The following is a 27,125-nucleotide window of genomic DNA, read 5'->3' as shown; positions in this document are numbered from 1 at the left end:
GGAGACACCGGTTTGGGTGCCGGTATAATCTTGGAGACACAGGTGTGGATGCCTGTATAATCGTGGAGACACAGGTGTTTGTGCCTGTATAATCTTGGAGACACAGGTGTGGGTGCCTGTATAATCTTGGAGACACAGGTGTGGATGCCGGTATAATCGTGGAAACACAGGTGTGGGTGCCTGTATAATCTTGGAGACACAGGTGTGGGTGCCTGTATAATCTTGGAGACACAGGTGTGGATGCCTGTAATCTTGGAGACACAGGTGTGGGTGCCTGTATAATCATGGAGACACAGGTTTGGGTGCCTGTATAATCTTGGAGACACAGGTTTGGGTGCCTGTATAATCTTGGAGACACAGGTGTGAGTGCCTGTGTAATCTTGGAGAACAGGTGTGTACGTCTTTAATGTTGGGGCAATGGGTGTGGGTGTCTGTAGTATTGGGAGCCTAAGGTGTAGATGTCTGTGACAGTGGAGACACAGTTCAAAAAAGACATTATTATTCCATACAGGCATCAAACAAAATAGACGTTCTGGTCAATAATCACAAGACCATTTCCAATACGACGTTTAACAGAATCCACCCTAGAACGAAGACAGAATATAAAGTACGAAATTAGGACGGAATCGTGCGAAGAGAAGCAAAAATTAAGACGGAATTGTTCAACGAGAAGCAGAAGTTAGGACGGAATCGTGCAATCAAATGTTTCTGTTGATGTCGGAAAATCGCAAGGAATGTTCTAGATGAATGAATGAAATCAGTAGTGGAATTGTGTACGATACTAGTATATAAGTTGTCGATAATGAAGATTTGTGTCTCAGTTGCATTTTGATTGCAACTGTTCAACGTGACAATCTAATTCAACGCGATGAATACACAGCCCCAAACCCAGGGTTAAGCGGAATTGGACATAATCAAGAGTGAGGGCTTGAGGGCTTAGGGTTTAACGTCGTACTTAGCAACTTTTCAGTCATATGACGAAGAAGGAGTCCTCAGAGTGCATGTACTTGTAATGTGCCACCTGTGGCAGGACGGATTTCCACCGCTCTTTTATCTAGTGTTGCTTCACTGAGACGACTTGCCGAAGGCAAGTAAGCTGAGCCATTGTACTCATACGGGTAAACCAGTCGTTCCACTATCCCCTTAATGCTGAACGCCAAGCGAGGAAGTACAACTTCCTCTTTTCAGGTCTTAGGTGTGACCCGACCAAGGATTGACCCTGGATCTATCGCCCCCGAATTAAGCAAACGCTCTACCAACTGAGCCATCAGGGCCGGTCAATACAATCAAGAAGCAGAGCGCCAGAGATTCTGGATGCCCTGTCCATATTTACTTACGAGAGAGCTATGTTCAAAACTTTAGAAATTTACAGTGAAGGCGTTTGATGTAAAAACCTTTACACACTAGTTTTTTACACCAATAAGTTGTTCACGTTGATTGAAACAGTTACACAACACACATGATCTAATAAATTCTACAGGGCGAAATATGTGCACGCCATATACAGGACCCATTCGTATATTGCTGTTCAAGTAAGGATAATTTATAATGTAAAAATAACAGTAGAAATGTGATTGCCTATGAGAATAAATCTGTTCCCCGCATACTTGGTAGGTATAGTTTTTGAAGAGAGACCTGTCGGCCATAGGTAAGGTGTAGACTGTATGGTTAATATGTGCTCCTAGGCTTGTGAGTCCGACGAAGCATGACGTCTAAGCACCTTTAATATCTACTAGGGTTACTTCCGACTCACTCCTGAGGGGCAGTGACTTTTGCAACTCAGAAACAACATGTCTAAAATCTAAATCAAATTTAAAGCTGAAGTGACAATGGAACCATGTTGCTGAAATCGCTTGTCGCTCTGTGCATCGCACACGTTGTATACACACAGTGTCACACGAAGGTGTACGAGGAACCTGGAAATGTAATGTTTGCTGTGATGTTAAGTGTGCGGCGAAGCACTGGCTTTGGGGAATGTGGAGAGGTGTCACTTGCTACTTTGCAACACGTCCTAGCCGTGAAGTATGCCGTTCTCAAGCTCAACACGGTAGACAGCAGTGGGAAGAAGTACATCCCAGGTGTTAATTTCGGTAAGGACAAAATCATCACGTTAACATATTCATAATCTAGGCAATATGTAGCCAGTCAATGACTCTACTAAACTGTGGATAGCGTTTTATAGGTGTTTCAAGTGTGTATTTTTATATTGCTTATGTTAGATTACGTTATAGAGCTACCATTTAACATGCACATCAGTTAGGTCATATTCACATTTGTTTTTCACATTCCTGCTACGAATATCTGTAGTTACGTCCCTTTCTAGTAAGTTTGTCATACACGACATATTCAGTAAAGCAGGACTGGAGCTAACTAGAGCATAATGCAGACCTCTCAACCTAAAATGTTCCCAAGGAGTGAGATTGGGTTACTATCCCAGCCAATTAGGGGGCCCAGTTCTGGGGTTCTAGATTGCCGGAGATGCATTCTAGCTCATTTCCGGAGAATAAAACTGCAAATTATTAGACAGCGGCCCCTGGAAGCTCTGGGGTTCTAGATTGCCGGAGATGCATTCTAGCTCATTTCCGGAGAATAAAACTGCAAATCATTAGACAATGTTAACTTACGGTTTTTACAATATCTTCTATTTTTACATAAGAATAACCATCATATATATCAGCAAATATGGAATGCTTTTGATATTATTCTCTCCTTAAGACAATAAACTGGAAGTCCAAGAGTGAACTTACTGTAGGCCCTATTACAATGTGGAATTGTTAGGAAACTTTCCGTATTCTACTTCGTTTTGGATCTCGTTTTAGGCGCTTTGATGCAAATCTATACAGATTTTGTGGGGAAAATCAATACTAATAACCAACACCATTTGTCAGATTGGAAACTGTATTTCCCTGAAATTATTCAAATTGTGGAAACAATCCAAACACACAACAAACCGAAAATAATGTACAATGCATGACGTGATCTAAATACCGTGGAGTGGCTTCGTAAAATATTTATGAAAATATAATCAGATTAGTCACTTTGTAATTAGCCAGTAGTCTGCAACAATTTACACTAGCTAGACGGCATTGTGACTGTTTATAACCTTATAAGGTGACGTGGCACACAGATTTATAATCAGGTGGCGACGCCCGATGAATCATCGATCGGAGGTAGGTCTAGTGGTAAAACAATTACACTGCCAGTGGTTACAAGAATGTGACTCGTGAGTGCTCTTTTATTATTTGAAAAGATTATTTTTTCTTGTGTAACAAGTTGTATTCACGAATGGCCTTCTTGGCGCTGGTTAAGACTTCACTTGGTGGTTCAAATTGGTGACAGTTCGCTAGTTTGATGGTCATCAAAGAGGACAGCGTGCCCTCTACTCCCAGCGATCCTCGAAAAGCGGTTTTGTTTTTTCTCACCATTGAAAATACCCTCTCCTCGCCAGCGTTGGAATGTGGTAGGATAAGTATCAATTTAGCCACTTTACTCAACCTTCCAAACCTAGAGCTGCCGTCTACTAATTTAAGAGAGGAAAGATGACCCCAAATGACATCCATCCTGTGTCTCGTCCAGTTCCTGGTCATTATCATCTTCAGTAGGTTTGACGCGGGCGCTGTCCCAGATTTGTCCTGGAATGTGACTTTTTTCCAGCATTTGATATTCCACAAACTCTTCTTGGAGCTTCTCGATCTCATTCGTTGTTGAGGGGAGATGGTGTGGAAATTTTTTAACGAAGAATTCAATATCATCAAATCCACTCTCAGGTGAAGCAGGAACGACAACTCTGGGGAGGTTAAAAATAAACATGCGAAATTCCCTCGGATGACTGAAGACACGACCCGTACTTTGGTCAGTTGAATATCATAAGCAAACCAACAATTACCAGTGTTTTTTTTATTTTTTACCCTAAACCTTCAGAATGCGTGAGATTTTAAAGTAGCTGCGTGAGAGCGTGAGATTGAAGCCGAATGCGTGAGTATCACGCCGAATGCGTGAGAGTTGAGAGGTCTGATAATGTAAGAACATATCTTTATCATGCGTTAAAGATAACACTCAATGGTGCATTCCATGGATATGAATGTACGTATGAGAGTAAAGTTGTCCAAATATTTGTTCTAAGACAGCTCTTAATTAGTTATTTTTGTGAACGCCTATTACTGCCCACTTTCATTTGTATGGACTTGCGTTTTGCGTTCAATTTTTTCCGACCTCTGAACAGCTTTCCATGGACAACTTTCAGTTTCACTCCACTCAGCTACCCACATGTATTCTCAACGCAACTTTCACCTGAACGCTTTCTGATTCCCTTCAGCAGAACTATAGTATTGAGGAATGATACTTATTTGAACGGCTTTTCGCTCATTACTTCCTGTTGAGGTTTCAACCACTGCAATTTTCCGCACATTTCCATATCCCTCGCTGTGCAGTTTTGAACGACTGCTCAGATTTAAACAGACGTTATTTTCGGGCACACTTCGTCACAATTCACGTTTCACTGATTGTCGAGATTTAAAAGGCTGCACTTTTCGGCCACACTTCCATACTCCTTTTAAAGTGTTGGTTTCACCAACAAACTTCCATACTCCACACAGAGCGATGCCGTCCACGTTATATATTGCATGGCGCATGCCGCTTGTTTTCATTTGGTATTCAATGCCACACTGAAGAATTTGTGATGTTTCGGTTGAGGAAACAGCAGACCGCCGATTTCACCAGAAAAGGTCACATGCGTCCCGGCTTAAAACCACAGGGAAAGTGGACTCAAGTCTGGAGTCTCAAGGCTCCAGCTAACCATTACACAGCTGATTTTCATCTCCGATGCCGTGAATTGCATGTTTGTTGTATGCGGCGGACTATGAGACATGGCTGGAGAAATATACATGGCTGGTCATCAGTGCTCTGAAATAAATAATACCGCGGTACAGTCCAAATGATCACCATGTAACCAAACTTGGAATCTTCATCACTGTACACAGTAAATGATTTTCACAAGTATTGCTGCTCTGTGGTGTGCATAATATCAAGGGCTAATACAACAACTAATCTATTATATTAATCCCAGATAATACACACCGAAGAATCTGATCTCATGCTATGCACATGGATAATAAAAATGGCGATGCACGCTGTAGTATAACATTACACCGCTATCTCTTCTTTGATACCCATACATTGCATTTGGTTCTAGTCCCGATTTTAACCCACTATTTTATTCTTTTTTGGCGAAATTGTTTTAATTGGATAAATTTTGTAATTTTTCTTTGGTTTTCGCCAGGGGGATAGTAGCTTTTTTAAATATTTTTAATTAAGGGGAAAAGTGAGAGAATAAGCTTTCACCCAGGTGAAAACAGTTCTCGCTTGGGAGAAACCGTTTTTCCTCGTGCTGAAACAGTTTCCACACATGTAAAAACTAACGTGCAAACTAACTAGCGTGGTTTCTGAGGTTGTAAACCGAAGATAACGGAAATGATCTGTTGTCGAAAGCCAAATCTAGTCAACGTTCTTATCCGCCACCTTTGGACTTCGTCGAACCACCTGGGTGGAAACCTATCCACCGATGTGACAAAATGCTTTCACCTTGGTGAAATGCTGTTTGCACTCATGTCAGGTAAAACTAAAAGCAACATTTCAAATCTTAACATATTTAAATGTCGTATGCGGGCCGCCTTAGTTTTTGACCGTTTACATGAACTTCAGCCTAGATATATGTGCATGTGTACATACCAGAGTAGCTTCCTCGCCTGTCGTTACACAACCTTACCTGCCGTCGAGGTCACTTTGACATGACCACTTGAACTATACCTCAGGCCATCACGATTTGAGTACCGTATTTCCAGATTCAGTAGGGATATATATCGTAGAGGCCACCCTTCTCTCAATGCATCTCTGGCAAAGCCGTCTTCGCGACTGTTTGAGATCAACCGATCTTGTACAACCCTCAGTCTGAAAAATGTACTGTGTTGTATGAGCAGAAGAAGAACAGATCTGGCGATGTGAAAAAAGACAGAACTACATGGGAGATAAAATACAGTATAGTCAGTATATAATGATGCTTTTTATGAGTGAATTAGTACTCATAAAAATATTCTTTCAAATTTAGCAGAAATCCTGTTGTCTGAGTGATGCCAGAATGTATGCTGTTGCTGCAGCAGATTGTTCTGTAGAATGTAACACACATATTCTGATTTTTTAGTGTAATAATGTAAAAGGCAACACAGACGAGATAAATGAGTACATGGATACCAGAGATTTATTAACTTGTAAGAGAAGTGCGGCTAGAATTGTAGGCCTAGTTGAAGGAAACATTCTCAGAAAATCTGACATAATTTGAGACATTGTCCTGTTTTGAGTCGTTGGTAAAAGAAATGGTAAGGTAAGGTCTGCCAGCAACCTTCGGATGGTCGTGGGTTTCCCCCGGGCTCTGTCCGGTTTCCTCCCCCTATAATACTGGCTTCCGTCGTATAAGTGAAAGATTCTTGAGTACGGCGTAAAACACCAATCAAATATATAAATAAATAAATAAATTTCCATATAAAATTCCAAATGTCTGATATTTTTCTTCATGAGAGAAAAATGCTTGAAATGTATGATAATTCCCCAAGCATAATATCCTGTTCACAGTTGTTTTTATTTAAAATGTTTTTTATTTTTCGAAGGTTTCACAGTCTTCAATGATTGTGGCGACCCATATTACGCCAGTCAACACGCATATAATATTCTAGGCCGAACTTCAAAACATAACATCAGTGACTGTCCGGAAGCACCGGCCTTTACAGCAGGTACGATGTTTGTTTGTTTTCTTAAGTTTACTTCATTTTAAATAGATACTTTGAGTGATATGTATACATTTCAGATCACTGTGTTATTCCACATTGGAAACGAAAAATAAGTTAAAAGTCCAAATATAGTCTGAACTGAAAAACAAAGAATGATAATAAAATCATATAATTGTAAATATGTTACCAGGTAGGTTGTAAACGTTTTAATTCCAAGCATTCATTTCTTGAAAATTGGATTAAGAACATCGTTATTTTGTTTTTGGGGTAAATTCCAAACCCCAGGTCGTGATTCATTTCGGTCTAAAGATAATCATCTGTGTGGCGTCAGTCATTAAAAACATGTGGTATTTAGCATCAAGAATATCACACTCATAGCAAGTACCTATAGTTCATTTTATCCAAAAGCGACACCTTCAATTCAGTGCTATGTAGTGATGTAGTCTTTTTCACTGAAAACGTTCTACTCTGCGTTAATATGTGTTGGAGTAATAACACTGAAAAGCAAACGTTATTGTTTCGATGGATATATAATTATGTTGGTCAAGATTTGTTTATTACAGAGTCCAGCGTATCCTCTTGTTGCACAACAATTAAATTTTACGTCAATGATATATGGCTTTCATTCATGCTGAGAGCATATATAGGCCTACATGTTGTTTCTCACTTTGAGATGATTTGCCATGCCAAATAAGCTTATTTGTCAAATACATGGTATTGTTTGTATATCTGATTGGTGTTTTACTATGTCGTGCTCAAGGATATTTCACTTGTACCACGACAGCCAGCATTATGGTGGGAGGAAACCGGGTAGAGCCGGGGGAAACTCACGACCGTCCGCATGCAAGCTGCTGGAAGATTTTCCCACGTACGACCGGAGAGGAAGCCAGCATGAGCGGTCTTTATTTGAATGGTGTTTTACGCCGTGCTTAAGACTAATTCGCTACTTCAGCATTATGGTGGGAGAAAGCCAGACAAATCTGATTTAAATCGATATACCCATGCACATGTAATTGGTCACATGCATATAGTATTTTTTTTACTATATCCTTTGATATTGTTTTACAACGCCAGAAAATCACGAATTTTTCACTTTTGATATTTTTTCTTTAAAGTGCATGATTTTTTAATGCAGGTGTGATAGGACCGAGTAGAAGTTCCACTACAGCTGCTGTAGCCGAAATTCTGAACCGTTCTGGTCTGCCAATTATCACTCTGGCCACGTTACCTGCCTTCAGTAACGCCACCTTGTATCCCAATGTGCTACGGACAGTGACATCAGACCTACATCAGACCAAGGTATAACCGTCCAATATATGTGCATCGCAATCGAGGATACTATTACAGTCTTATAGATGCTCTTTATGGTTACCATTTGCTATATATATCACACTGTCGTCACTGCTCTGGTTTTACTCTACAAAGGATGTGCTATCTTTTATATTTTAGAAGAATGTATAGGTTTGGATGCTTGTGTTTGTAAAGATGGACTCGACTTTCCAAATACAAATACAGTTACTTGCAATATCCTGTTGCTTTTGACGCAGCAGCCCAGTATAGCATTTTGAACGCCTTTTTAAATGTCACCAGTGCAAATTACATGGTTTTGATAAAATAGATAACTACAACCATTGTATACTTCCAATCTGTATACAACTGACGTATATATTCTCTTGTTTTCTGGCTTTAAAGGCTATCATTAACTTGATGAAGGAGCTAGGATGGACACGGTTTTCATTGATTTACTCCAGTGATAACTACGGGGAGTCAGGAGCTGCGGAATTACTGCACCTAGCCTATCAGGAAAAGATATGTGCTAATTTTACAATTTCATTGAACAACCTACATTTCAACCCTGTGCAAGACCTGTTCGGAGAACTAAAAAAATCTGCCGACAGTGGGAGTGTGGGTGTGGTGTATATGGGTCAAAGGGAAGCTGCACAATTCATTTTGAAGGAGGCGCATCATCACGAAGGCCGCTATCCATTTCTGGCGTCCCTGCTCTGGATAATGTCAGACAGCGTAGGTACTAATATGGAGGCCGTCACTGTAGGCGAAAGCTTGTCTGATGGAATCTTGACAATGTCGTCAGAAAATACACCTATACAAGAGTTCATAGAGTTTGCGAGAAACCAGCTACTGGGAAGAAATTCCTCTGTTCCGTGGGTCAAATCCTACACAGACAGATACTGCAGTAAGCAAGATTCTTGCAAAAGCTTTCACCAACAAGACTACGTTGGCGCCACTCTTGATGCAGTGTATGTTTTGGGAGCAGCTGTGAAGAAGGCTCATCACAAACGTTGTGGAACCATGGCTGGCGTGTGTGACAAACTTCACACTGGCAACCCTGTCCTGGACGAAGTGAAGGGGATTTCCTTCAGTTATTCCTCCACGAACCGCATTCGTTATCCTCCCGAGTTCTCTCAGCGGCGCGTACGATTTGATGCCAAAGGAGACATTATCCACCCTGACGAAAGTCATCTATACAACATCAACCTGTTTTGGAAGGGTTCTTTTCATCACGTAAGTTGTAATACATTGGAAGATCACCTTGCATCAAGGTTCCATAATTCGAAACAGTACGTTCCACAAAGCACTCGTATATACGCGGGAAGGACAAAAGCCCCGGCGGACAAAAACCCCGCGTACAAAAACACAGGCGGACATAAGCCACTGGATCAGTATTAAATGCATATGGAAAATAACATAAGTTGTTTTCCTGTTTAAGAAAACTTGAAACATTCTCCCTAAAGTGAAATATCAGATTTCAATACATGTATGCAATGAACAGAACATCTTCTTACTCTTCTCGTTCAATCTCCACATATTCTAACGGTTTTTGACGACATTGGAGAGAGATATATCTCTAAACTCTCGACCACCATTCCAGGCTTGTCTGAAAACGAAAGTAGTCTACAGTTGGAAACAGTGGCTGTATTAAGGCTTGTGTTAGACTTTTTTATTCCTATTCTAAGAACACAAATCTTCTTAGATTGATCAATTGTTCATTTGTTCCTATCTCGGAAATATAATTTACATGCTATAGCCTAACACCTGTACAGAAAATGGTTGATTCTAAATACTTGTAGCAGTGATGGAAACCTCAGAAAGCAAAAGACACGAAACGTGCTTGTTTCGATCTTCCCGAGTGTAGATGTTCAAAAACATGCAGCATACATTCATTTTTCTCAATGTCGGGCAATAATTCATAAAGTTTAATTCCCGCAATTATTACAGAATACTTCCGATTAAACGTTAAGATCACTGATTCGTTTGATTTATCATAAACATCCACGTATGCCTATAAAATAAATTAAAAATACACAGTTACATAAAAAAAATAAACTATTTTCTTTTATTCTTTTTAAGAGTATTCAAAAATAATATCTTTCTTGTGAACTATAATATGATTTGGTTTAAGTTTCTAAATAATAAAAATTTTAAAATACATCTGTTATAGTGAACACATAAAATTACTTAAGATGCCTGTAAACCTACTCAAAATGCATACCGGCAGCCCCGACGTGTTACTGTGAATCGTACTAAGCTACAACCCTATGCTATGCCATAACATGTATGCCATGCTGAAAACTTTCAGCCAAACAAATTAAGTATAGTGATACTATGTAGAATAAACTTATATTTGCTTGACGGAAAGCGTTCGACGATAATATTAGAGACATCAGAGACACCAGTCATTCTGGCGATATTGTTTTGAAAACTTACGCGTACAACACTTATGAGAGGAAAGCTGTTGAACCATAGTGACAAACTAGAATACACTTTGACAAATTTTTAGATGGAAAACAAAATCAACCTACATGAATTCCCGTCAACAAATATTTGACATCATGTTTGTTATAGACTGTTGGATATCTTTTATCGGTTAATTAAGACGATCGGGCTTTTGTTCGTCGGGGTTTTGTCCGCCGTGGTTTTTGTCCGTGAGGCTTCTGACTGCGGGGCTTTTGTTCGCCGGGGCTTTTGTCCTTGATTCCTAATAAACACGTAACTATAATACCAAATCAATCATTTAGGTTCATTTAACACATTTCACGAAATAATTTATTTTGCTGATAAAAGAATAAAATGCAGGCTTAAAACACCCAAAACAAGGAGATCTTCTTGAATAAAGGAATAAAAGGGTTGATACATCAATCAGGCAAGTAAATATGTAAATTAAGCCATGTGACGTTCCCTGAATTGCAAATAGGTGTTTCTACAATGCTATGTGCTGCATGCTTCGAATATTGTTCCCATATACGAGATTGTGGAAACAGATTCACGCAATACACGAGATACGTGCACTGAACTGACAAGAATTTACAAATATTTGGCTATTTTTCCTCTCTTGTTCTAATGATTACTGCTATGTAGTTGTTATTAGCGCTACAGTAGCATTATTGATGTGTCTCTGCACAATGTAGGGACAGGTTTTGAGGACAGGAAAGTATATGCCGTAATTAGTACAGCTGTGAAAAAAAACATATAATACCAAACCCTGAAAGAGACAATCTCTAGGGATTTTCTGAATGTAATATCTTCGCTATTTAGGGCTGCTATAATAACGCTATGTATAGGGGAACTATGAAAGAAGCCATCTGTGCAGTTTTGGTCAAAGGACAATATGTTTGCCATTTAGGGCTGCATGTAGAAACCAACTATCATAGATGGCATCTGTGGGGATTTCTTGAAAGGACAATATATTCGCTGTTTAGCGCCGCTCGTACAGCACTACGTAGAAGCTAACTACCAAAGAGAGGCCTATGCGGAATGATAATATATGGTCTATTTGGCCGCGCTAAATAGCCCATATATTGTTCTCAATCGTCCTGCACATAGCTGGCCCCTTTGATAGTTAGCTTCTACATAGCGCTATCATAGCAGCGGTAAATAGTGAATATATTGTCCTCTCAACAAATCCGCAAGAGGGTCTCTTTGATAGTTAGTTAGCTTCTACATTGCACTATTAGAGCAATAACGAATATATTGCTCTTCCAGAAAATAAAGTGACATTGCCTCTTTGAAAGTTAGCTACATAGCGACATTATAGCCGAGCTAAATACTCAATATATTGCCCTTTTAACACATCCGTACCGACGGCCTATTTCATAGTTCGGTTCTATACACAACGCTAATATATCGCTCTTCCAGAAAATCTGCCAGCTGGCGTCTTTGATAGCTAGCTTTTACATAGCACTACCATAGCAACCTTAAACAGCTAACATATATTGTCCTTCAACAAATCCCCGCATGTGGCCTCCTCGATAGTTAGCTTTTACATGGCGCTATCATAGTGGCGTTATATAGGGATTATATTGCTCTTCCAGGAAATCCGCCAACCTGCCCTCTTTGATAGTTAGTTTGTTCAGGGGCACATATATTGTTCTCTCAACCAATCGACATTTAGGCAATCTCTGGGGATTTCTGAAAGTAATATATTCGCTATTTAAGACTGCTATAATAGCGCTATGCGTACGCGAACTATGACAGAAGCCATCTGTGCAGTTGTGGTCAAAGCATATATAGTATTTGCCATTTAGGACTGCCACGATAGACCCACACCGCTCCCGACCCCACCGAAATATACTGTGTTGTAAGAATAACATGACTCTGGCAGTGATACTTAGCATCTATTTAAAAAGTACATTCAAATTGCTAATTAGCAAATATATTGTGTTGTAGGGAGTACTTACCCTGGTTGAGCTAGCCAACTTCTTTTTAGACAAGACTTTCAAATCGCTAATTAGCAAATATATGTTGTGTTGTACGAATAACTTCCCATGGCTGTGGTAGTTAGGATCTTTTTAGACAACACTTTGAAACTCTAAGAAGATAAATACAGTCTTCTGGTCAACAGATATTTAAAGTAGATTTAAAATATTAATTGGCAAATATATTGTAAAAGGGGATTGCTCTGAGGTATGCTCTTTAGATGCAATCTATTGCTAGTATTGACAATACTTACGTATTGCTAATTAGCAAATATATTGTCTTATAAGGACAACAAGATCCGGGCGGTGATAGTTAGCATCTATTCAGACAATACTTTGAAATCACGAATTAGCAAATATATTGTGTTTTAGGCATTACTTTAACTGGCTGTTGTAATTAGGATCTATTTAGACAATACTTTGAAATTCTAAGCAGATAAACGTAGTCTTCGGGTCAACAGCTATTTAAGTGGATTTGAAATGCTATTTAACAAATACAATGTAAAAGGGGATTGCTCTGAGGAATGCTATTTAGATGCAAACTATTGCTAGAAATGCTAAAAGCCTACACTGCACTTTAATGGATACCACGCGATCATGGACAAGGGGTACAATGAGAAATATGCACATACATAGCCACTATGGGCAGAGCATCTTTTTAACAAAGTTCGTCGCTATGTTGAACATAGTATATAACGCCGTGCAGGACATCTATCGTAGGCGAAAGAAGACTTATATTCACGTTTCTTGTATTTATGATGATTAATATCTCAGGGTAGAAATTTTAATTCACCAGGTCTTTTTGGCAGTCAACCATTATCATGTTGAGGACAACCTGTCATAATTTGCTGGAATCACCATCAATCCAGCCTGAAACTCTGTAAATGTATATCTGTCTCAGACGATATATAAATCGCCTTTTTTAAACACTAGGTGGGCTCTTACTCAAAAACCAGCATGGAACTATCTCGTAACGAAATACACCAGAAGGGCCACGGGGGTATCGAGGTCTCCTTTCCTAACCTCATGAAGTCAACCTGCTTGACGGTCTGCAAAGAATGTCACAAGATCCAGCATTTTATATATGTTCCCGGGGACTATCTCATCGTTGCTTTCTTCTCAATCCACGAATCTTCCAAAACCGATCCATTCGGTTGTGGCGCCATACGAACAACCACAAATACAATACCGTCTGTAGAAGCATTTCTGTACATGTTCAAAGAAAAGGCAAAAATGAATGTCCATCCAAGGATGTCCTTGGGTGTGGTTATATTTGATGAATGTTACAATCCGCTGAAGAGCAATAGTATCATATCGGATTTTCTCTCTGGAAACGTCGAACTGGTGGATGAAGTCACGGGAGAGATGATAAACCGTACGAAAGTCGTTGCTGTTATCGGACCGGAACCGAGCAGCGTGGCTCTGCCCCAAGCTCAGTGCTTCAGTCGCCTCAACTTGCCTCAGGTCTCCTATGCAGCATCAAGTCCTGACCTGGACGACAGATTCCTATACCCTTTCTTCCTCCGGACGGTCCCCAGTGACGAAGTACAGGCCGATCTCATGGTGAAAGTTATCAAAGCTATGGGCTGGAAATATATCAACATCGTATACACAAATAACATTTATGGGAAAACGGGGATGAAGAAAATACAGATTTTTGCAGAAAAGGAAGGCGTCTGTGTGGCAAATCCCATAGCAATTAACGAAATTCCGGAGCACAAAGATTTGCAAAACGTGATAAAAATTCTTGGCATTAACAAAGCCACAGCGGTAGTATTTTTCGGGACGGGTGACAGTGCTCGTCGGCTGTTACAAACCTTAAGGACAAGTAATATCCACAACTTCACATTCGTTGCCAGTGAGGACTGGGGCGTGAATATGAAGCCTATCGATGGACTGGAACTTGAGGCAGCTGGGTCTCTGACAGTCACCGTGGACACATCGATGGCAGAGAACAACAAGCTCCGGGAGTACCTGCTCATGAAAGCGCCGTCCAAAACAGACATCAATCCATGGTTCAGCAGATTTTGGCAAGATCAATTCAAATGCAATTTACCGTGGTCGTTCAACAAAAAACATGACGTGGATTGTGATCTCTCAGTTCGGATAGACGAAAAAACCGTTGAGTCAATGATTAACGATCAAAGAATTGTGCACGCAATGAACTCGATTGCGGCCGTTGTGAATGGGTTAGTAGCAGCCCACTTCGAACTGTGCTCAGACGGGCCACTGGTGGGCTGTGATAAGTTTCGCTTGTTCCCTGAACGAGTGACTGAGCATATTCGAAACACCACACTGTTCAGTGCCGAGAATGTGCGTTTCCGACCATTTCGTGATGATGGAAATGGAGACATTGGATATCGCATTCACAACCTGCATCGGGGCGACGACGGGAATTACTACTATGTTGAGGTGAGTATATTGATAAGACACTGGGTTTCACTCTGATTACGTGGCATCATGCATTTGCCAACTGCCGCATTCTCGTCGCTTATCTTTTTGTTAATCTCGATGCTGTAGCCTTTTGTATTATCTTTAATCTATATTTTCTTGATCGCCAACAGGATATAGATTTATTTAAAATAAATTCTTTGTCAAATTTACGCATCCAAACATAAAGGTGACTTATTGCCTGGCTCTGCCCGTTTTCTCCCACTAAAATGCTGGCCGCCGTCGTATAAGTGAAATATTCTTGAGTACGCCGTAAAACACCAATCAAATGAATAAATAAATAAATAAATAAATATTTTGGTTTACACGCTCAGGGTATCAGATATTCATAAATGGTTTTGTATTGTTGTTTTCCATTAACTTACTTAAAACAGCTAACTTAAAAACACCCAAAATTTTATACCCAACAATCTTTTTAACTACCATTCACATGTTTTTTTATTTACTTATGGGGTTGGTGTATAAGGCTGTACTCAAGAATACTTTACATATACGACGGCGACCAGCATCACGGTAGGAGGAAACTTGTCAAAGCCCAAGAGAAACCCACGATCATCCTCAGCTTACTGGGAGACCTTCCCACGTACAGCTGGATAGGAAGACAGCATGAGCTGGATTTGAACTCACGGCGACCGCATCGATTCACGTTAAAAGGTCTAATATAAAAGGCCTGTGAAGAATTTTGTGGAACCACCTTAATATGATGGTTAATAATACCTTCCGAAGAAGCCTGATGCAGATCGATCATGAACTGATTAAAACATAAACCCTGCATATACCGCTTCTAATATAGATTTATCACACGAATGTGTTTCTGACGTCCTTTCTCTTGTTAGGTTGGAATATTTGACAGACATGGGCTTCGAATGGATCTCAAAAGAATAAAGCTGTACTCGGGAGATGCGGATAGATCCCCGGTTTCGAGCATTGACACCACCTGTTTGGGTCCGCATTGCAGCATGTGTTACGATTCCATATCAGATTCAAGAAAGTCCGCAGAATCCACAGAATGGAAAAGTGTCATAATTATCATCACGTCGCTGAACTGTCTGGTAGTTCTTGTGATTTCGGTAGTTCATCTCCTCTGGTGTTCTAGATACAGACTCTGCGACAGCACAACAGACAAGGGAAAATTCGAACAGCCATCAGCCAGTAAGTAAAAAATGTATAGGGTGGGATTATCCAGCTTTATATTGATTGGTATACATCTAATGACCATGGATAAAATTATGTACCTATAACCGCTGATTATCTACATGAAAATAGGACTAAAAATTTCATTTATTTGGTAATATTGTTTTTGGAATGTTATGGTTTTTTTTACTTTTATCAACCATAAAGAGAAATACCTGGTGGTGGATATACATTTTTTGCGTGTTCGGGCATGTTAAATGTTCTGAAGGCTTACTTCAAGTTACAGGTCCGTACCCGACAGGTCTTCAGATCGAAAACCCAAGCCTGTCTACCACGGGGTCCACCAGCTCCGCGAAAATGTCGTCTGAAGCCGAAGGATTGTCTTCGTCCTCCTCACAGGGTTTCAGTATGGGAGACTCCAGATCTCCGTCCAGAGAGGACAATGGCTCTGACGATATCGAGGACAAGTCTACCAGACACGTATCCCTGTCAAGACAACGAGTTAGGCCTGATCTCGGTAACCCTTGTGAGCCGAATGGCCCAATTAATGCCCAGGGTTACACCAGTACAAACACTCCCCGACATGTTAATGACATGAACGGGAGGGAACCCTATATTTCAGTGGGGGCTTATGTGTAAGTTTCTTGCATTTAGTTTCTTGGAATTAATAATTTGTTGATTTTATGACATGCACAAAACATATTGTTCAAACCAAAACTCAAACCACTAGTTTTCCACCACAATTCCTCTGATCATTTACTACCGAGGGCGAGGAGTTACCTCAGTGATCTGTGGATATGGAACTCACAAACTTCTGCAAACAGACCTCTTCCTAACCACGGGCTCACCACAAGCTATCCTCACACTTCATATGCTCACTCAAAAAACAGGCTCCCTGCACGGCATAACAACTAAGCCTCTGGCTCACCACAAGCTAGCAACAAGCTCTCCACGAACATGCCCAATGCGAGGTAGCCAGACTTACAAACTAGCAATAAGTAAGCTTGTCATAAACCAGCAAAACCCACACGCATGCCACTGGTTCACCACAAGCAAGCAGCAAACTCACAAGCAATTCAAAGGCTCACCAGAAGCAAACCACGGGCACACAACAAGCAAACCACAGGCTCATCACAAGCTGGCACTCAATGCAAGCACATTTTATTAAATGCTGACAACTTGCCAGCATCACAGGCTGTGTCAATGCTTTCAGTTTGAGACACATATCACCAGAATCAAGGAAAGATGTCCACTAATCATAAAAAAGCAGGCTAGAGCTTATTCGTTTATTTGATCTGAGTTCAACGCCATAGTCATGAATATTTCACTTATATCCTGGTGGTTAGTTTTAAGTGGTGACAGAGCTGTTGCATAGAGATCAAACAAGAAAGTCAATGTACTGTATCAGTGTAATTTGTTTTTCTTATATGTTTTTACATTATGGAGTCATATAACATTTGTAATACTTTGTGATACTTTAACAAAATTCCAACTGAATAAAGATCATTTCTTATCATTCTATCTTATTTAATGTTCACTTCCTTTATGGTTACTTGCTAAAACTAAAAAGAAAGTCTACAGAGGCCCTAATGTACTACAAGGAGGTCTAAACATATGGTTACATGGTATATTAAAGAGCTACAATGAAATTCTTAGGCAGTCCATGGAATCACATGGTCACTGACCATAAGACATACAACAGAATCTAAGGAGGTCTAAATACATGGTCATTTGCTATAAGAAATACAATGCAATTCTAGGGAATTCTATATAAGGTTACTTGATATATTTAGCTTCAAAGAGGTCCAAGCATTTAGTTACTTACTATAAGATGAAGAACCGGGTTTTGTCCCAACTGTAATGATGGTGTCACCATAACTCATTCAACAGTCACTGAAACCACATACCAGTAGCTAGTATAATGTTATTAGGCCACAGTTGATTGCCGGGTATCATTAAGGCATGACTGTCTAACACCGAACCTGTCAGCGACAATTGTTCAAGTTTTCAATGCTGTGTAACTTGGTTCTAATATATCTTCTGGTTTAATATATCGTCTCTTCCTTCTGCTCAACTGATGAGGCAGCACCCTCTAATAACACACACCATGTGCGGAATGACATCAGTAGTAGATGGACCGTGTCTTGTGGTAAGGGGTGCTCTCCATGTCTACCTGGAATTCTCGTCGATGATCCCACAGGTAGTGATCTACCATGATGGCATTGCATGGGAGGTCCTTCAGCTGTTCATCACCTGCTGTCAAGCGCTTGACCTCCTCAACAATTAGCTGCAAGTTGATAACAAATTATAGCTATTTGGGATCTACCAACCCAAGAAGAAATGAGAGCATTATTATTATTTGGGATCTACCAATCACAGAAGAAATGACATTACACATGTTACCATTATTTAGGAACTACCAGTCAGATAAGAAATTACATAATTACTGTTTTTTTGAGATCTACCAATATGGCAACAAACGACATTATTATCATTATTTGGGATCTACCAATCACAGAAGAAATGACATTACACGTGTTACCATTATTTAGGAACTACCAGTCAGATAAGAAATTACATAATTACTGTTTTTTTTAGATCTACCAATATGGGAACAAACGACATTATTATCATTATTTGGGATCTGCCAATCACAGAAGAAATGACATTACACCTGTTGCCATTATTTAGGAACTACCAGTCAGATAAGAAATTACATAATTACTGTGTTTTTGAGATCTACCAATATGGCAACAAACGACATTATTATCATTATTTGGGATCTACCAATCACAGAAGAAATGACATTACACGTGTTACCATTATTTAGGAACTACCAGTCAGATAAGAAATTACATAATTACTGTTTTTTTGAGATCTACCAATATGGCAACAAACGACATTATTATCATTATTTGGGATCTGCCAATCACAGAAGAAATGACATTTTTATCATCACCATTTGGATCTACCAATCAGAGGAGAAATGGGAATATTATCATTATTTGGGGTTTACCAATCAGAGAAAAACAATATTATCATTATTTGGGATGTACTAGTCTGAGAGGACATAACATTATTATAATTATTTGGGATCTACCAAATACGTAGAAAAAACCTGGCAGCCATTTCTTGCAAGATTATTCACAATGGCATGCAGAAGCACATATATCTGGGTGAAAGCCTGACCAGTATAACTTGTTAATATATTGTTAGCACACACAATTTTCTTTGTTTCTTTCTTCTTTAGACACCCCACATCTTTTCTACAAGCACTACTTAGGTTTCCAACATACACTGTTACTCAACCAATTTAGCACATATCCATGAATTTCTGATTCAAGTAAACCATTTAAATAAGTTTTAGTCCTACTTTCATAGATAAAAGTTGCACTTGACCATACCTCTGTGGCCCATATGGAACATCCCCTGATTTCCACCTCCTGCCGTTCTCCATTCTCTAGAATATTATCTGCACAATGAACAAAAGTCACACAGTCCAGAAACAGTCTATCGTTTAAAAACAAAACAACAACACATAGGACGTTTTCTTGTAGCAGAAATTTGTTTTTATTTATAACAAGCACATCATATGACATGTATGTGCATTTCAACACAACATGAGTTACAATCAAAGACTGTGAGTGTTAATGCCCACAACTCTGCTTTTTATAATCATACAGCATATCATTCATGTGAGCTCAAGTATATTCAAAGTATGGTCTATTAAATGCTTGACACACTGAAATAAATGTACCAATCATAAGCCTCTCACATAGTAAAAGGATTCCACCCACGATAATGCTGGCCACCGTAGTATAAGTGAAATATTCTTGAGTATGGCGTAAAACGCCAATCAAATAAATAAATAAATAGTAAAAGGACATGCTCTGATCAAGTTTTCGAAAATGAGCAACTTGTGGGATAGCATACCCAGATACAATGTAAGACATACGTACGTATATGTTAATGATTCTCCTCTAATAAGTTTTAAAAATATGAGCAACTTTTGGAATAGTATAAAAATATACAATGTCAGACATACGTACATATAGACAGACAGACAGAAGACAAATATGTCAAGTACCATGATTCTCCCTTAATAAGTTTTCAAAATATGAGCAACTTTTGGAATAGTATAAAAAGTTACAATGTCAGACATATGTACATATAGACAGACAGACAGACACACAGGTAGGCAGACAAACAGAAGACAAACATGTCAAGTACTATGATTCTCCCTTAATAAGTTTTCAAAATATGAGCAACTTTTGGAATAGTATAAAAAGTTACAATGTTAGACATATGTACATACATACATACATACAGACAGACAGACAGACAGACAGACAGACAGACAGAAGACAAACATGTCAAGTACCATGATTCTCCCTTAATAAGTTTTCAAAATATGAGCAACTTTTGGAATAGTATAAAAAGTTACAATGTTAGACATATGTACATACATACATACATACAGACAGACAGACAGACAGACAGACAGACAGAAGACAAACATGTCAAGTACCATGATTCTCCCCTAATAAGTTTTCAAAATATGAGCAACCTTTGGAATAGTAAAAAAAGTTACAATGTCAGACATACATACATATAGACAGACAGACAGACAGAAGACAAACATGTAAAGTACCATGATTCTCCCCTGATAAGTTTTCAAAATATGAGCAAATTTTGGAATAGTATAAAAATATACAATGTTTGACATATGTACATATAGAGAGACAGACAGACAGACACTAAACTTAAAATTTGATCTATGATTACACAGAAAAAGCGATTGGTTAAAATCCTTTCCCTTATAAAACGGGTGTCCAATATGTATAGGATCACACAAATCCAAAAACAATGATGAAAACAAAATGTTCCTACCTTTCTGCAGTTTGTCTTGTAAGCTGTTGGAATATTTTAAGGCTCCATAATAAGTCAGGACTTGTGGTATCCTTGTATTTTATAAAATAATAAAAAACACAACAAGGAAATATGATGTGCCAAACGTAATTAAGACAACATAATAACATTTACTCAAGATGATACAGGTGGCTGCGTATGCTATTGTTAAGTCAGACATTAAAATAGTATTTAAATTGGACAGTTGCTTTCAAGCCTTTAGTCAGGTGGAGACAAAATCCCCTAGTCTACAGTCAAATGCAAACTGAATGCAGTGACATCAGATATCACTAATTCAGCCATGCCACACCTGAATGCAGTGACATCAGATATCACTAATTCAGCCATGCCTCAACTGAATGCAGTGACATCGGATATCACTAATTCAGTGATGCCTCACCTGAACATCTTGACATGCTTTGGTATACTGTAATCAGATCTCACTGTACTTTACCACAAGGATGTGACATCAGACATCACTAATGAGGACTTGGGCCTGACCGTATTTATAAACAGGGGTCTTGAAAGGTGTTACCAGAAAGATTTCTCATGTAACAGAAGGTGATTCAAGAATGTATTTTGTGGATGCAGTAGCACAGAGACAAACCCACCTGTAATCCGCGAACATTGTGATAGTATCTATGTCATGGAATTCACCAAGTCCTTTCCCTCCGCAGGCTGCCCAAATGTCAGCTATCAAAATCTGCGCTCTTTTGTACAGGGCAACTGAAGCGAACATGATAAATAATGGAATTACACAACATTTACATGAAGCAATTCATGTTCAACAAAGCATGTGTAGAAAAAATCCCACAAGTTTTCATGTTTAAAATGAAGATGTAAAGTTGCATAATACATCAATTTAGTCTACTTGTGGTTGAAGAAAATTACCTATGGAAGCTATATTCACTTAGGCCTTAAAATAGAACATGTTTGTATATTTTCAGGTGAAGAAGTAGAACCTTTCTTTCCACAATACTCTGCCTCGTCTCTCATAGATGGGAAATTCTCCACAATCAGTCTCATCAGCTTTTCAGCACTCTGGTTGCATTCCCTTATGCAGTTCACAAAACTTCCATCATACTTCTGCAACATGGAGTTACAGGAGCATACATGATTACATGAAGCATACCTATATGAACAGTGACACACACTTAAAAACCCTGAAACTGGCCAATCCAATGTATTTTTGTCTCCAAAATCTGCACTGAAAGGTACTCTTTCATATCCAAAAAGTTGAGGAAATAGGGTATATCATTCACTATTCAACAAAACTGATCCTAATGAAATAGCTGTGTAAACTTGGCCAACTGTGGGTAATACAGATGAGAATGGGTTACCTCCCTTACTGTTAGACGTTACGATGTAATAAAAGTAGATACAACGTCTTTAGCAGTGATCTATTTTTGTTACTGGGGCAAAAATGAATGAACTAGCTGCAACCTTGTGTGAGATGACTTATAGTTGATTTCAAATGTGAAGTGGCTCATGAGACCCAGTTATTTATATACCTAGCTATTAGATATTGGTTCTCAAACGGTTTGTTGTTTCAATGCTATAGATGAACATATAAAACTTAACTCTAAATAATAAATGGCATACCTTCAGAAGTACTTTGCCAGTTTCACAAAGCACTTGATGCCTTTGTTCAAGGAGGGGGATATCAACTGAAGAGTCTGATCGAAATATTTTCTGCAAATCTTCTTTACTTATGCTTGCATAAAAGTCAGGATCTGTGATAGCATAACCCTCCTGCAGAAAACAAAACAACAAAATTACCACCCTAATGATGAAATGCACACCAATATACTAAACACTGGTATCATTAGAAAATGCTGAACAGTTTAAGGAAAATAGACTAGATATTATTAGTTACATGGATACTCAGTGATAGGATGTGCAAATACATGTATATGGTGTCAATAATCCTCATATTGGGCTGGGCTGACGACTCCCCCAATATGAGGATTATTCATACCATATATTTGCGTATCCTATCACTGGGACACCATGTAACAAAATTTATCCTGCAAAGATCCATCAATTCAGTGCAGAAGGCCGATGTATAGGTAAAATGCTTCAGCAATGTGACCACTGTTGGATCCCAACAAAGGGAGATAATATATCTCTACCCCACTCGACTGTTGTTGTCCAATGAAAAGCAGAGCATTTTGTTTGATGCGGGATAAATATCAATATTCATCTATATACAAAAGCACTGACATCTGATAACTTGCGAGTTAAATATTTTGGCTCTGTTAATCTTCATTATGCACACAAAAGAACATTTAATTTCACTGACAAAAATGGCCATCCTTAAAAAAATTCTTTGCTTGTTTTATCCTGACCCTTTAAAAAAAAAAAAGGACAGGTTGGCAGGGAATTCTTTTTCCAAACCTAGTCTCGTGAATGAGAATAGCATTATTTAAAGAAATTAACACTGACACAAAAAAATTTCTCAAAACCCCAATAAAAAATTTACAGCACAGCCACTTTTGGAAGTTCTTTCAGTTGATGCCCAACAAACATATTTGAAATGATGGCTGAAATGGCTCACATCTACGGCCCTGTTGATAGCAGCACACAATGACCAGTATCCAGTGTACGGCTTTCCCTTGTAACTAACAGTGTACTTCTTTGAGTCGTCGTCTGCCCAGAATGAAAAGTTGAGCACATCAGACACAAATATCCTGGGAAAATAAAGATAAATGTGAAATTGATGGAAAGGTTTAAAATGCTGAATAGTCTCAGAGATATTTATTCTCTTTTCTGATAAACAAAAGTAATCAAGTTCAGATTAAACTTGCATTTATTTCTGTAATTGTGAAAATGTTTATTTATTGGAATTCTTCTGCACACTTCTGAATATCACAAAAAAAAGCTTACATGAAAGATATAACCTTTGATTTATTTGCAACATATTTAGTTGACGCAGGGCCATCCTTGTGGCCTAGCCTTGTCACTCACCAGTCTACAGCTGCCTTGTCTTGTGTGATAGGATTAAGCTCGTGGTCCTTCCACCTGTCCACCCTAAACTTCCCTTGTCTGGCATACTCAATAATCTGAGTGATAGAAGTGGTATTATTGGTTAGTCTCAATGTCACCACTGGAATGCATCACTATGTAACATGTCACAGAGATATGTTGGCAATCAGGTAAGCAATCAGACATGATAAAATTTAGGTCACAGGAAAAATAAAAACAATGAAATGATCTGATTCCTGAACTGGGCAGGATGCAGGTAAAATTGGAGCAAACGGAGCTAACTAAAGAACTGTGCTGAGGCATGGCTCTGTTTACATGATCATACACGTGCTAAAGCAGAAATCCATTACATGATGCATTAACCAAAAGCTGAACTGGTGCATTGTATAACACGTTCACATGTTAACTGGTGCATTTCCAGGCCATTTAGTCCAATATGTGATTGCCAAGCTTGTTTCAAGCTATTAAAAAGCAATATTATAAAAATCCAACAAGCCTGTTGCATCAAGAAAGAAATAATCACAAAGACATAACTCTGACTGTATTTAATTCTGTGCAGAATGACATTAGCTGTAACAGTAAATCTTCGTGGCAAACACTGTGTAACCCAAAGGCAAAGATTTAAGAAAGGCTAAGCCCTGGTTCTGTGATTTGTATTATAAATAAAGGTTTAGTTAGTACTGCTTAACGAGTCAGCCATGATTCTCTTCTGATGTGTTCATATCCAGGTGTTCAGATTTCAAGGCTAATGTTATAGATAATCACTATGACACCCAGAACAGGCATACATGTAAGTGCCTCTTAAAGGCTGCAACGTGGCATGAATCTGAACCTGTGGTTGTCAGCCACATCACATCAAACTTCTCAGCATTACAAATGTGCAGTTAATTTGCCAAATTAAGTCTGGCATTCAAAATTATGGATGGGAGCAAATGATAATTGAAGTTATGGCAGTTTGTATATCTACAATCTTAGAGATTTCTGTCATCAGAGAGAGAAGTCAGAAAAGCAGTTTGTCTTCAAGATTCAACAAAGGACAGACCTATATGAGACAATTAAGGAGTTGAGCGCAAAGGCAAGGTGAAGTTCCAAACATTCATGGACTTTTTGCAGTGCTACCTGTATGGAGAGTATACACTGATGTACATGTACCTAATGTCAAATGTGCAGGCCTAGCAATGAAGGTATAGAGTTATCTAACAGTACACCATATTCATCTAGATGACAAAGGCAGATCTAATCTAAGAAGTAACAATATATATCCTTATCCAATTAAGGATACTTACACAATGTATGTAGTGGTACCAACAATACATTTCCCATTCTATTCATACAGAAATCTTTGGTATCTTGTTTATCTTCAGAAATATTAACATACAGATCACACTGTTAAAGATACAAGGTTTTCGGACATCCAATAATTCTGTCATGTCTTTGGTTGAATTGCCGCACAGTAAGAAGTCAACCAGATTACACTAATATGAGGAACATATATCTGAATGCATTCAGATTGGAAGACCACAACATTAGGTTTCCAACTGGCTTAATATCCCACTTGTCATTAAAAACTGAAACCTGGTAACTGTACGGAAAAGTGTCAAATCCGATGCCCAAGTGAGTATAGGTTTGTTTCAATACTGGAGCAAATATCTTCATCAATTAAGATGGGTTAATTTCTGAGCCTGACGGGTTCAGCCAGCAGGCAAATAGCGAAACTACCAGCATTGCTCTGTCCTTTAGAAAATTTCAGGCTATTAAATGTGATACCAGTTTGGCTATTTTCCGGACACCTTCTTCCTTAACTTCCACATCTTTGCTTGTCTCAGCAATAAATCTGCCGGCTTCCCGGGGAAATAAAACCTTCTCAGACATGCTCGTAAAATTTCTGAGAAACAGTCTGAAAAGAAAAAAAAAAAAAAAAAGAGAGTGACAAGAAGATATAATTCAGAATAGGATCTCATGCAGTCTACTGTATATTACATGCTCCTGCAGTCTACTACATGTTACATGCTCCTGCAGTCTACTGTATATTACATGCTCCTGCAGTCTACTACATGTTACATACTTTTGCTGTCACGTTATAGTGATATCACAGGTAGCAAAGATGGAGTTCTCCACATCCAACAGTATTGACAAAATCTTCAAAATAAAAATATACCGAATAATACTAATATACACAGAGCATTTACCGTGGACAACAATTTAAAAAAGGGACTGAACCCTTTAAAACCAGAGGCCGTGTAGCACTATTTAAATAATTATGTATCCATCATATTGGCTACCTGGATTATATCATATGTGGCAAAGCAAGTTAACGGTAAAATGAATTGAACACAACGAATCTAAAAAAACCAAATACATTTGATATAAAGATTGTGCCACAGCGTGCAACTAGGCTATCTAGTTAAACCAAAGTACACGCCCACACCACTCCCCCGGGCCACGTCAATTCTTCTCAAGACATAGGCCTACATGCAGCCTACATTTGTGAGAAGGTAACACGGGCGCTAACGTGGAAGATTTTGATTTTAGAATTGTTACAAGCTGTAAATTGTTAATTAATACATCTAACAGGCCATCACAAAATATTGTAATACAAGATGTGCTGGTCACTATAACGATTTCGCTACCATCTAGGTCACGTCTATTTGATCGCAGGTCGGCTTCACAAATTCAACACTGGGATCGCCACACTGATTTAGAGATTAGGCCTACTCCGTTTTAACTAGCGAGTCATCGTTTGCGAAGTTCCACAGCTGAGTTAGATGCCTTATCTGGTTTATCGGTTGCACACCAACACTAGCACTTCCCTTGCCTTAGATGACAAGTGTAACCAATTTTGTCTCGGATCCACAGATCTCAGGCAGAGGAAGATGATCAAATTTAGCGCGCACTGGGGTGACCAGGCAACTCTAGCCGATAAATTATTAGAACCCTTGCAAAGAATCATTTAAAGTACGCGAGACGTCCTGGATTACTGAAATATTTAAAATGTCATCCCCTGTCTTGTATAATCTGTCTTACCAATGGATAGATACAGGTATATACTTATCATATGGTGAAGCTGGAATGTAATATTACATCTACAGCGTGTATTTATTTTCTAGTCATACAAAAACTCCGAAGGCTGGATCGCTTGAAAAGCTAGAAAAAA

The 27,125-nt window shown here is 38.9% G+C and overlaps 2 protein-coding genes across 5 annotated transcripts; one reads left to right on the top strand and one right to left on the bottom strand.

Annotated features, from left to right (window-relative positions):
* The first annotated feature begins 1,771 nt into the window (after positions 1-1,771).
* Positions 1,772-17,599, top strand: LOC135471244 (uncharacterized). Of its 3 annotated transcripts, none has more exons than XM_064750380.1 (7): positions 1,772-2,090; positions 6,660-6,782; positions 7,915-8,078; positions 8,472-9,302; positions 13,427-14,905; positions 15,781-16,096; positions 16,365-17,599. In XM_064750380.1, the coding sequence occupies exons 1-7, from the start codon at positions 1,838-1,840 to the stop codon at positions 16,715-16,717; spliced, it is 3,519 nt and encodes a 1,172-aa protein (XP_064606450.1). In that variant the 5' UTR covers positions 1,772-1,837; the 3' UTR covers positions 16,718-17,599. The 3 variants fall into 3 exon arrangements, with proteins under 3 accessions (XP_064606450.1, XP_064606449.1, XP_064606447.1); XM_064750379.1 differs by having other exon boundaries at positions 16,359-17,599; XM_064750377.1 differs by having other exon boundaries at positions 16,347-17,599.
* On the bottom strand, positions 16,736-26,860 carry LOC135471245 (queuosine 5'-phosphate N-glycosylase/hydrolase-like). Of its 2 annotated transcripts, none has more exons than XM_064750381.1 (10): positions 26,787-26,860; positions 25,739-25,868; positions 23,954-24,048; positions 23,544-23,676; positions 22,589-22,738; positions 21,949-22,072; positions 21,598-21,712; positions 20,969-21,039; positions 19,483-19,550; positions 16,736-18,365 (listed from the first exon to the last, which is right to left on the bottom strand). In XM_064750381.1, the coding sequence occupies exons 2-10, from the start codon at positions 25,841-25,843 to the stop codon at positions 18,201-18,203; spliced, it is 1,026 nt and encodes a 341-aa protein (XP_064606451.1). In that variant the 5' UTR covers positions 25,844-25,868; positions 26,787-26,860; the 3' UTR covers positions 16,736-18,200. The 2 variants fall into 2 exon arrangements, with proteins under 2 accessions (XP_064606451.1, XP_064606452.1); XM_064750382.1 differs by lacking the exon at positions 26,787-26,860 and adding an exon at positions 26,602-26,760.
* Between the last annotated feature and the right edge of the window lie 265 nt (positions 26,861-27,125).

This window comes from Liolophura sinensis, chromosome 7 (assembly GCF_032854445.1).
Source record: "Liolophura sinensis isolate JHLJ2023 chromosome 7, CUHK_Ljap_v2, whole genome shotgun sequence".
Classification (NCBI taxonomy): Eukaryota; Metazoa; Mollusca; class Polyplacophora; order Chitonida; family Chitonidae; genus Liolophura; species Liolophura sinensis.
Note: the sequence above shows the minus strand (reverse complement) of the source record. Positions and strands in the feature narration are given on the sequence as shown.